At 46.3% G+C, this 12,944-nt stretch overlaps 1 protein-coding gene across 4 annotated transcripts in view; it reads right to left on the bottom strand.

Annotated features, from left to right (window-relative positions):
- Positions 1–437: 437 nt before the first annotated feature.
- JMJD1C (jumonji domain containing 1C) overlaps positions 438–12,944 on the bottom strand; it is a 322,607-nt gene continuing 310,100 nt past the window's right edge. For 3 of the 4 annotated variants that reach the window (XM_056529800.1, XM_056529802.1, XM_056529803.1), the window contains 6 exons: positions 11,337–11,467; positions 9,367–9,489; positions 7,371–7,555; positions 5,103–5,279; positions 2,723–2,854; positions 438–1,381 (listed from right to left, as the gene is read on the bottom strand). In XM_056529800.1, the coding sequence (XP_056385775.1) occupies positions 1,292–1,381; positions 2,723–2,854; positions 5,103–5,279; positions 7,371–7,555; positions 9,367–9,489; positions 11,337–11,467 (838 nt within the window). In that variant the 3' untranslated portion in view covers positions 438–1,291. The remainder of the gene's footprint in view (positions 1,382–2,722; positions 2,855–5,102; positions 5,280–7,370; positions 7,556–9,366; positions 9,490–11,336; positions 11,468–12,944) is intronic. The other variant, XM_056529801.1, reaches the window with a different exon arrangement.

Genomic DNA, 12,944 nt, shown 5'->3' with positions numbered 1-12,944 from the left:
CCTTTAAAAACATGGGCAATATAGGCTTCCATAGGGAAGGAAGACACAAGTGACCTCACATTTAAAGGGGTACTCCGCTGCCCCAGCGTTCGGAACATTTTGTTCCGAATGCTTGTAGCGGGCGTCGTGACGTCATGGCCATGCCCCCTCAATGCTCGTTTATAGGAGGGGGCGTGGTGACAGACAGGGGCATGGACGTCACGAACCCTGCACCCAGCATTCTAAACGAACGCTGGGTGCTGCACACAGATCGTGGAGGTAGAAGCTGCGGGACCCCCGCCATCAGACATCTTATAGGGGATAAGATGTCTAGGGGCGGAGTACCCCTTTAAGTATTGTGTCCTGTTACAGTCTCCTTACTCTTTATCTAGGTATATCCATCACACCACATAGGAGGACTCGAGGTTGGCACAATACACACGTGCTACAAGTCAACATTTGAGAAATTCTTTTTAATGGAAAATGTAAAACCCCTTTGAACTTCAATGTACAAAGCATGTGGAACACCTGCACTTTTAACAAATTAAAGCAAGCCAATGTTTTAAAAAAATACATCATTGAATGTATATATGTATATATTTACATAGCATATTAAGTTTTAATATTTAGCTTCAAAATGTCACATAAATTTTACCAAAATGAGACAACTTGTTTCAAATAAATTACATCTTCTTTAAATGTCTAATTATACATTGAGTAATCTTCAATAAACCATTGAAGCGTCTTCTTTTTAATACCGTGTTATATTTTATAATATACAAAGTTTACAGTTATTTGGCAGTAATCTTTCAGATTATGTTATGAATGCTTCCAAATGCAGGCAATAGCTGGTGATTTCTGTTTTACCCTCACAGTTATTGTGTCAATGTAGTGAAAAATATCCAAATTATTTTTAGCAAACTATACAAGTCACATTTACATTTGATCAACAATATAGCATATAACTTTTTGTTTTCTTTTCTTTTTTTCAAAAAAAATAAATACATTTAAATCTGACTTTTTTTCACAAACTTTTAAATTTACACTATGTTACACTTTAGCGCGGTCTGATGGCTCCAATCGTGCTAACGCCTGCAGCGCTGGGGATGCCTGTAATGGACCATCCCAGCCCTGCAAGGGGAGGCTGATCACATTCACTGTGATCGGGTTATACTGCTGTGGTGTCAGTAACAAGGAAATACTTGGAGAAGAGTATCTTGGCACTGATGATATAACAGCGGGCCGCTCTGCGTCCTTTATCTTTTATATTTCCCAGCACAAGAATATCTTCAACTCCAGTTAAAACTAAAAACTAAGATTCCTCCATGTCTTCCATTTCCTCTTCATGGATCTTCAAAGATCTTACCATTTCTTTGACAGAATGGTACAAGATGTTTTTCACCTGGTGCAAAAAAAAAAAAAAAAGAGTACAGAAAATCATGTAAGTATATACAGTCTCTTTTGCAAAATACTGTTACCTACATTTAAAGGGGTACTCCACTGGCCAGCGTTCCGAACGCTGTTTTCGCACTGCGGGGGTTGGCCACGCCTCTCGCAATGTCCTGGTCACACCTCCTCAATGCAAGTCAATGGGAGGGGGCATGACAGACTAAAATCCCAAAGTAATCCCTTCTTTGTCTCATTAAAATCCCAGGATGAATGTTCCAGGAAATCAGTCCCCCCACCTCCCCAGAAAGCCCTAAGCACATTGGTCTGTCACTGTCAGATACCTTTGCTGATGCAGGAGCACAACACACGTACACTTTAACCCTTTCCCGACCTATAACCTACACACATGGTTGCAGGTGACACCAGCCGGCCATAGCTGTTTAAATGCAGCAATTAAGACATTAAAAACAGTTTTTGGCGCGCATCTCTGGTGTCTAGTGGGCGATTGGTCGTCAGGGCAGCCAGTCAAGGTTAAAAATATAAAGAAAACCCTCCCTAATAAAAATATGTTTGAGATCACAGAGTGTGGAGTTGTCCAAACTATTAAATTACATTCCTGAACCTGCATGGTTAACAGATAAATAAATGCAAGAAAATGAACAAAATGCGCGGCCCTGCTGCCGAAAATACGGCATCCGCCAGATGGAATCTCCACTCGCGGAATTCTGTGAGTGGAGATTCCGCAGTGTGAACGTACCCTTAATAGGATTTTCAGGTTTTTTTCATGGCGTATTCTCAGTATAGGTCATCAATATTAGATTCGAAGGGATCCAACTCCTGACATCCCTAACCAAATTGGTCCCAGTGCTCATGCTGCAACTTACCTTCCTACAAGGTAGTGTTTCACAGCCTATTCCACTGAAATTAAGGAGATCTCAGGAACAGCATTTTGTTGCAGGGGTTAATATTTGTTTGCACATATATAAAAGGACACTTGTCCAAAAACATAAGCTGTCTGGGGGGGGGGGGGGGGGGATTCATGCAGTGAACATCCCAGCCCTGATCGATCCTATTACCATGATAAGGGTCATCCTGCCATTTCTTGCACACAGAGCATGCTGCTCTAACAACTTCTACCAGTACTTTCCACTTTTATACTATTTTATGTGACTATTTCAATACAGAGCTAAATCTGGACACAGTGACCATGAATCAAACTTGAGTATATGCTAAAATCCTGACCTCGTTTTTGCTAGGTATTCATATTTGTTGGAGAATAATCATTAGAAAATGACAGTGTTCTCTTGCCAATGTAAGTGAGGACTGCAGAACACTGTGTCTGTACGCTTCTTACCTGCAATTTATCATCAAAATTGATTTCTTCTTTAGAAAGTCTCAGCTCTTGAGTTAAATGAAATGAGTGAACAAGATGTTCTGGGGACACAAAGTCTTGAGTCACTTGGATGCAGCTGTGAAAATTTTGCACCTGTCATGAACAAAAGGAGCAAAAACAGTGTAAATGCCACCTTCCATGGATGACACATAACTACATAGGATCATTTGCCACCAACATCATGAATACAATGTGTATGAGAACTAGATTACTACTTACAGTACTATAATACAATGTGCACACAGTATTCCATGCGGCTTTGTAATACAGTAAAAAATTGCGCCCCTAAAGCAATCCTTTTAGAAATGATCGCAGTAATACTGAATTGCCTGGAACATGGTGACTTTGAAGGTCTCCACATGAAAGGCCATTTGAATGGTGGTACAGTAGGACACCTTAGACTGCTATGGATGTCATATTGTGGTTCTGTACCACTAACTAGAATTCTGTAATACACCTGTGTACACAAGCCTTTATAGTAAATGATATGCAGATGATTTAGGCAACAAATAACACACCAATACCAAGAAAACAAGTGTCAAGACTACCGTATTTATCGGGGTATACCACACACCGGCCTATAACACGCACCCTCATTTTACCAAGGATATTTGGGTAAAAAAAGTTTTTTACCAAAATATCCTTGGTAAAATGAGGGTGCGTGTGTGTGCATGTGTATACCCCGATACACTGTTTCTGACCCAGCAGAAGCCCCCAGGAAAGGCAGGGGGGGGAGAGGCCGTCGCTGCCCGCTTCTCTCCCCCTGCCTTTCCTGGTGTCTAGAGCCCTGCTGCTGCCACTTCTCTCCCGCTGTCTATCTGCGCCGCTGCCCGTTCTCTCCCCCTGACTATCGGTGTCGGCGCCGATAGCCAGGGGGAGAGAAGGGGCAGCGGCACCCATTGCCGGCGCTGCTGCCCCGTTGCCTCCCCCATCCCCGGTTGTATAATTACCTGTTGCCGGGGTCAGGTCTGCGCTGCTTCAGGCCTCCAGTGTGCGTCCCCTGCTTCGTTGCTATGCACTGCACGGCGCAATGACTAGTGACGTCATTGCGTCTCGCAGCGCATAGCAATGACGCAGGGGACGCACACCGGGGGCCTAAAGCAGCGCGGACCCGACCCCGGCAACAGGTAATTATACAACCGGGGATGGGGGAGGCAACGGGGCAGCGGCGCCAGCAATGGGTGCCGCTGCCCCTTCTCTCCCCCTGTCTGTCGGCACCGCTGCCCCATTTCCAGCACCGCTTCTCTTCCCCTGGCTATCGGCGCCGACAATGGGGCAGCGGCACCGATAGCCAGGGGGAGAGAACGGGCAGCGGCACCGATAGCCAGGGGGAGAGAAGAAGCCGGCAGCGACGGCAGGTCTCTGCACCTGCAAAGCCGCTGCAGTTCATTGATTTAAAGAGCCCGCTTTAAATCAATGAACTGCAGCGGCTTATCGGCGTATAAGACGCAGGTAGGCTTTAGGCTAAAAATCTTAAAATACGGTATATATAGGTCCCCAACCAGATTGGTTGCTACTCCCAATATTTGTAAAGTTATCAATGACTAAGTACAGTAAATTAGCATTACCTACACTATAGGTACGGTACACATGTGACAAATTTGAACATACAGTGACCCCTCGACCTACGATGGCCCCGACATACGATAATTTCAACATGCGATGGCCTCTCAGAGGCCATCGCATGTTGAAGGCAGCATCAACATACGATGCTTTTATATGTCGGGGCCATCGCATAAACGGCTATCGGCAGCACAGACTGCTTCAGCTGCCACCAGATAGCCGTTTACGGTGCCCTGTGTGGTCCGCTGACGATCACTTACCTGTCCTCCGGCGCGTCCTCTTCAGGATCCCCTGCATCGTCGTAGCTCTCTATCGTCATCACGTTGCTGCGCACGCCGTCCCATCATCCAACAGGAGCAGCGTGCGTAGCGACGTGATGGCGGCGACAGAGAGCGAGGATGCCGAGGCCTTACAGGAGCGCCGGGAACGCGGCGACAGCGATGGACGGTGACATCCTCGGCAGCGGTGACGGTCCGGAGCACCGGGGACAGGTGAGTACAACTTCCTATACCAGTGGTCTACAACCTGCGGACCTCCAGATGTTGCAAAACTACAACACCTGGAGGTCCGCAGGTTGTAGACCACTGTCCTATACTTTACATTGCACGGATCCCTCAACATGCGATGGTTTCAACAAACGATGGTCCGTTTGGGACGGATTACCATCATATGTTGAGGGACCACTGTATTGCATTTCCTTTGTTTCAGTAGTTCCTCATGATTTATCTGAGTAATTCATTGCAAGGGGCCATGTGTGTATATTACGTTGATCCTTCACCTGATAAATGGCTCCTGCGGGCAGTATGACTGCATCACCAAGGAACTGGACCAGCGTGTGGCTCTTCACACCATAATCATCTAGTAGACTTTGGCGGAGTTTCTTATTCAGATACCAGTTCTGGTCTCGTATTGGGTCATGGTCAGGAAGGATTTCAAGGCATTGCTCTTTTGCCGCCTACAAAAGAAAGAAAGAAACTTTAGCTGTTGTAAGTTCAACGCCATGCAGCATTTTACACTTCAGTATTGTAGCATTTGGGAACACCATGTCGCACTCTTACATAACAGAATTCCAAACTGTAGTCTCCTGTAAAGGCCACATTTTGCTTCAAAATAGTTTAGCCTTGTGTAAATATCTACACTAAAATGGAAAGTCTTAGAAATGATACAGGATCTAGTCATTGAAAAAAAATGTGGGCAAAGTTTCTCAAGTTTTCCAAGGTAAGAAGAAACTGTACTACAGTACTGGCAGTCACACAGCAGATCTCCTGGCACGCTCTCTGCAGACTATTTCGCTTATCAATGCTAGAAGGTTTTTTTGTATGTTTATTATTATTTTTTATATTTCAAGCAACTCATTGGATCCCATAAATGTTTATCACTCACGACATTCCATTCCATTATCTAGGGCTGGGCTGTATACTGGTTCATACCGAATACCAAATTTTTTGGGCTGCACGATATGACTTTTCCCCCATACCGCAATACCGGTTTGGACCCTCCCCCTCGGGAATGTATTATCAGTCCAGTGCTGTCCCCACATCAGGGAACTAATCCTATGTTACCCGCCAGCACTGTTCTGCCCCCCCCCCCCCTCCAAATTAATGATCAGCCCAGCGGGGTACTACTCACATGTGTCACCCGCAAGCACTGTCGTCCTCTTTTTTGTTGGGGGCCGCCGGGCACTGGAACTCTATACTGTACGCCAGTGGTCTCCAACCTGCAGACCTCCAGATGTTGCAAAACTACAACTCCCAGCATGCCCGGACAGCCAACGGCTGTCCGGGCATGCTGGGAGCTGTAGTTTTGCAACAGCTGGAGGTCTGCAGGTTGGAGACCACTGCTGTACGCTGTATCCCTATGCCCGGGCTGCAAAAGATAAAGAAAATAAACTGTAACTTACCTCCGTCGGCCACATGCTGGGGACGGGAACGTCGGACAGCCATCAGCCTATCACCGGCCGGAGCGATGTCCCGCCCCGGCCAGTAATAGGCTGAGCCCACTGTCATGTAAGGAGCTCTGGCCGGCTTCTTACATGACCGTGCGCTCAGCCTATCACTGGCCGGGGCGGGACATCGGCCAGTGATAGGCTGACGGCTGTCCGACGTTCCCGTCCCCAGCGTGTGGACGACGGAGGTGAGTTACAGTTTATTTTCTTTATCTTTTGCAGCCCGGGCATAGGGATACAGCGTACAGCAGTGGTCTCAAACCTGCGGACCTCCAGCTGTTGCAAAACTACAACTCCCAGTATGCCCGGACAGCCTTTGGCTGTCCAGGCATGCTAGGAGTTTTAGTTTTGCAACAGCTGGAGGCACCCTGGTTTACACCACGGCTGTCACACCCCCTCCCACAGAATTGCATTGAGGGGGCGGGGCATGACGGCACACGGGGGCGGAGTTGTGATGTCACGATCTTCCGTCCACGTGGTCGGAAGCCAGACCCTTCAGCGCTTCCGGAGCAGTAACAGGTGGGTGCTGCGTGCTATATTGTGGGGGTCCCCAGCGGCGGGAACCCCGCGATCAGACATCTTATCCCCTATCCTTTGGATAAGATGTCTAGGGGTGGAGTACCCCTTTAAGGCCCTGGCAAAGACAATCAAAAATGCAAAACAAAGTAGTGCTGCATGCACTATGGTTGTGGTGTATGTATGGGCATAGCTGCAGAATGCCACGATAATGTAGGTTTAGTAATTAAAATGTCAATTAATAGTGACTGCATTCGACCCTTTACCCAAAATGGATCCAGTGCAGGTACATTGCTGTATACACCCCGCATACTGTACTGTGAACGTACTGTAATTTTTAGATGTAAAGAAAGCCTTAAAAAAAAAGTGAAAGATTTTTTTTCCCATAAAGCTACATTGGTAAACTCAGACCTACATCTCTGTACTGTTCTTCTCCCCCATGGATCGGATCACTTCCTGATTTCCTATCTGAATTGTGACCTTGCTGTCGCCAGGCAACAGAGCATTTCCATTAAATTATCTATTCTCTATATTGCTGTTTGTTCTGAGAGTGCATTACATGTGCAGCAGTCACAGAGCCCTCACCTTATGTAGAAAAGCTCTGATCTTATCTGCATCTTTAGTCTCATAAATGTGCCAGAGAGACCCAGGAACCTCAGTGGTGTCCTTCAGTCTTTTCTTCAAGCATTCATCCATGTCCTCTTCCTCAAACTTCTTTACTACACCTGAAGCCGGAAAATTGGTTACAATGACTGGTATATTTGTCACAACTAGTACAAGGAGAAAAAAAAACAAAAACAAAACTTTATAGCTTTTTTTTCAAGTTATTTTGAGGGAAAAAAAAATCTGTTTGGTTTCATTGGACAACACCTCCAGTTTTGGCTCACACTAGTTTCAAGAAATCCCATCAATAACATTTCACACTGCATTATTCTGGGCAGCACATTTACCTATTTGTAATACATTCTCCTTTGAAAATTCATTTGGCAATATAGCTAGTGCAGTGGGGGCAATACACATAGCTAGCGCAGTGGGGGAGGGGTGGTCAGACATATAGCGCTATATGTCTGCCCCCCCCCCCCACTGCGCTAGCTATGTATATTGCCCCTGCTGTGCTACCTATAGATCTTGCCCCCCTGCAGCGCTTCTATACATATGGTCCTGCAGCGCATCAGGGCAGCTGGGGAACGCAGCGCAATGCTTCCCTGGATGCCAGTGTGCTGCAACATTACAATCCTCACTAATGACTTTAAAAACCCCGCTGGGAGCCCTGAGTGGCCTTTCTGTGCTGGCCATTCAGGGCTCCCAGCGGGGTTATTGAAAATGAAAGTAAAACACACACATGATCTACAACGCAGGGTTGCAGATCATGCCACCTGCTCCCCTGGTTAATAACTTCTGATCGCATCGGGTCTCATAAGTGAGACTCTGTGTGATCAATCCCTCAGCCCCTGTACTACTACCCCCAACATGTAACAGACTTTGTTCCATGATGGGGTAGCAGTACAAGCACTAATCTAGCCTCCCAGCCGCCTGCAGACACCCGCAGCCAGGGAACAACTACTCCCATCATTAAAAGAAGTCTTCCATGATGGGAGTAGTAGTAGTAGTCCCGGCTGCAGGAGTCTGTAGACGGCTGATACTAACGGATGCAAACAGATGCCACTAAATAGCATCCCTTTGCATTAGTTTGCATCCGTTAATAGAATGGTCCATTTAGGATTCAATAACGGACAAAATCTAGACGGGGGCCAACAGCCGTGTGAACGTAGCCTAAGCTACCTTGTATTTCAAGTCCTCACTATTTTCTAAATACATTTAGAGGTAGCAAACAGACACCTTGTCCTGGTCTCAGCTGATAAGTGGATACAACTGTATCTCGTATAGACAATGCTCTTTAAACTAAACATTCTGGATGCCAGACTAATACATTGTAGCAAACTAGCAAAGATTTGAGTATTTGCTGCTGTATTTAGCTCACAGAGCATTGCTTTGTACACATCTGCTTCCAAGATGAGATCAGGACTAGCTATGTACAAGTTTGCAGATACTGAATGTAAATAAAAATTAACTCCTTCACTGACAGCAAACCAATAACAGGGACATGGTGAGGAATTGAAACTAAGTTGGAACTTTTCATTTATAAAGTGATGTAAGCTTAGTATTTGTTCACAAGTTACAGTAAAACTATGGGGGAGATTTATCAAAACCTGTCCAGAGGAAAAGTTGCTGAGTTGCCCATAGCAACCAATCAGATCGCTTCTTTCATTTTTGAAAAGGCCTCTGAAAAATGAAAGAAGCGATCTGATTGGTTGCTATGGGCAACTCAGCAACTTTTCCTCTGGACAGGTTCTGATAAATCTCCCCCTGTGATTTTTGAAATGATTTAGACAATACCACAGCAAAAATGGGATGTGTAAACACATCCCAATACGCCGAGTGGTACACCTCCATACACAGCCTTGTGGGAAGAGGTTATGCTGTGTGTTTTGCCTTGTACATGCTTTCTATTGAGTAGCATATACAGCTTTTATCAAGTCCATTGTGATCAGAAAAGCAATCTATTGTGGTGGTCACATACCTGATTTACTAGCAGCCACATTGCCTTTCACAACACCAATGTAGACGAGAATGTTCACCATATCAGACACTTCTATATGAAGGTTTGTTGTACCGGTGTCATAATCCTTTGTGGCAATCACTCCTGTATTTACACAAAATAAAAATGAATATTTGGATTCTGTAGTCCATTCTTTGTATAGTTTTACACATCACAGTAGAGCTTGGCGGTATGACCAAATATGTGTATCACTGTATTTTTGTAACTTATGGCGGTTCCACGGTATATAACGGTATTTCCTTCACCCCCCCCCAAATCATGTGACCCTTGAGCGCTGTTCTACTACCCCCTCAAATGATGTTACCCACGAGCGCTGTTCTGCTCCCCCCCAAATGATGTTACCCGCCAGCACTGTTCTGCTCCCCCCCCACAAATGATGTTACCTGCCAGCGCTGTTCTGCTCCCCCCCCCCCAAATCATGTTACCCGCCAGCGCTGTTCTGCTCCCCCCCAATTAATTATCAGCCCAGCGGGGTACTACTCACATATGTCACCCGCAAGCACTGCCCTCCTCCTCTTTGTTGGGGGCCACTGGCGCTGGAACTCTATACTGTACGCCAGTGGTCTCAAACCTGCGGACCTCCAGATGTTGCAAAACTAAGAATATTCCCTTACCCATCTGATGTACCCTATGAGTACAGCAGAAATGACAACCTGCAGAACTGGCGAGTTCATACATACCAGTGGTCTTCAACCTGCAGTTTTAGTTTTGCAACAGCTGGAGGGCCGCATGTTTGAGACCACTGCGGTACCCCTATGCCCAGGCTGCAAAAGATAAAGAAAATAAACTTACCTACGTCGGCCTCACGCTGTTCCTTGGGACTGGAACGTCGGACAGCCGTCAGCCTATCACCGGCTGCAGCGATGTCCCGCCCCGGCCATTGATAGGTTAAACGCACTGTCATGTAAGAAGCCGGCCAGAGCTCCTTACATGACAGTGGGCTCAGCCTATCACTGGCCGGGGCAGGACATCGCTGCGGCTTGTGATAGGCTGACGGCTGTCCGACGTTCCAGTCCCAAGGAACAGCGTGAGGCCGACGTAGGTAAGTTTATTTTCTTTATCTTTTGCAGCCTGGGCATAGGGATACAGCGTACGCCAGTGGTCTCCAACCTGCGGACCTCCAGATGTTGCAAAACTACAACTCACAGTATGCCCGGACGGCATGCTGGGAGTTGTAGTTTTGCAACATCTGGAGGTCCGCAGGTTGGAGACCACTGGCGTACAGTATAGAGTTCCAGCGCCAGTGGCCCGCAACAAAGAGGAGGAGGGCAGTGCTTGCGGGTGACATATGTGAGTAGTACCCCCTGGGCTGATAATTTATAGGAGGGGAGCAGAACAGCGCTGGTGGGTAACATGATTAGTTCCCCGATGTGGGGACAGCGCAGCGCTGGGCTGATAATTCATTCATTCCCAAGGGGGAGGGGCTCAACCGGTATTGCGGTATGGGAAAAATTCATATCGTGCAGCACAAAAATTTCGGTATTCGGTATGAACCGGTATACCGCCCAGCCCTATATCACAGTAAATCTTAGTAGATGTGAGTATTGGTCTCTGCCCACTGAAGATCTATCCAATGCCCTTTACAAATTACCTGCACATGACAATATCATCATGCATTATTGATATGATAAGAAAATACCCTGTAAAGTATTCATTATGTAATACTTAATCTGTAAAACTGCATCCCCTAGTATATAGCCCTAAAGAGTTCTATTTGTCCTAAATAAATTTGACGGTTGCCTCCTACCACCAGGGGACTTGCTAGAGTGCTGCCGCTCCTTTACTACAGATCCCTACAGTGGTGTTATCATGCAGGTGAATGTGATGAATGCAGGTAGAAATCCTAACAAGCCTTAATCCACTTGAATTAATATCCTAAATTAAGTAATAAACTAGATGCAGCCATTTTTGTAATTAAACCATTAACTCACCATATGCGCTACACAACCTCGGGCCCAAGTCCGGACGTACAAAGAATGTTGGCATATGGGAAGCGAGGTTAAATTTCCCATCTGGATTGCAATATTCTGGGACTGGGAGCATTCTAAAGAAATCTTCATGTCTGAGGGAGATAACATACAGGTGTTATTGTCAAGCATCAGTAATATGTCTTGTCAATCTGACAATATAATTAAAGCAAGTTAAAATGCAAATACATTCTCCCATTAATATCAATGTGCCATAAAAAATACAATTCCCACATATCCAAATGCTGAAGACCTCACCCAGTTTACCACCTAAACAGTTGAAATTGTGATCATTAATCTGGTTAAGTGTTACAGTACCTGCTCCCCATGTATCTACTGAAGCGGATTTAATAGATAAACCTGACACCAGGGCCCGCAGCTCCTAAGGATCCAGGACACCCACTGTGGGGGGACCCTGCGGCCTACACCCACTGTGGGGGGACCCTGCGGCCTACACCCACTGTGGGGGAACCCTGCGACCTACACCCACTGTGGGGGGACCCTGCGGCCTACACCCACTGTGGGGGGACCCTGCGGCCTACACCCACTGTGGGGGGAACCCTGCGGCCTACACCCACTGTGGGGGGAACCCTGCGGCCTACACCCACTGTGGGGGAACCCTGCGACCTACACCCACTGTGGGGGAACCCTGCGGCCTACACCTAATGTGGGGGAACCCTGCGGCCTACACCTAATGTGAGGGACTATCTACTATGTTCCTGCCTAGCCAATACAAACTACTGGGGACAAGCTACTAAACTAATATAAGGGCTACCTACTACCTACATAAGGGGTTTTCATAATGCCCCTCCTGAGACTAGACTCTGGATCTGCCACTGGGTGGAGGGGGTGCTGGCTACCTAACTTTGCACCTGGATGCCTAATTACCTTCATACCTGGCTATCTAACTACCTACCTACATATCTTGATACCTACCTACATACCTGGCTACTTAACTGTGTACATACCTGGCCTTCATACATGGCTGCAGAACAACCTATCTGGCTTCCTGATCTACCTACCTATTACATATTTACCTGGCTACCTACATACCTGCCCTTTTTCTGTGCAGGACACCAAGGAGGGCTTTAAAACCGTTAGGGGCTTATAGATGGAAAGATATTGTAGAGGAGGGGGGGGGGGGGGCACTGGAAAAATGCAGAGTCTGACATGTTTGTCCTGCAGATGTTAAGAAATGGACATGGTTGACTGATCCGGATGGAGAAGAAAAGGAAAGAGGACGCTGCCGATCAGAAAAGACGCAATTGAGAGTCAATAGATGTAACATGTAACTGTAATCACTTATATGGTATACAGATCCTGTATAGTATACTGCTCTGTTTATAGGGGTTTTATCCAGTACAGTATGGTGGTATTATCCAGTTATTGTGTGGTGGTAAATATTTACTCCTTGTATACTGGTATTATTGGTCATGGAAAATTATTTTACCTACCTTAAAGTATTTCTTATATATAAAATGTAGTTTATTTTATGTGTAGGGTTGGTGGAGGGATTTGGGTAGAATAGGGGCAGAAGTGTGACCAGCAGCAGAACATCGCAGGGGCCCTTAC

The sequence above is a fragment of the Hyla sarda genome, chromosome 7 (assembly GCF_029499605.1).
Source record: "Hyla sarda isolate aHylSar1 chromosome 7, aHylSar1.hap1, whole genome shotgun sequence".
Lineage (NCBI taxonomy): Eukaryota > Metazoa > Chordata > Amphibia > Anura > Hylidae > Hyla > Hyla sarda.
Note: the sequence above shows the minus strand (reverse complement) of the source record. Positions and strands in the feature narration are given on the sequence as shown.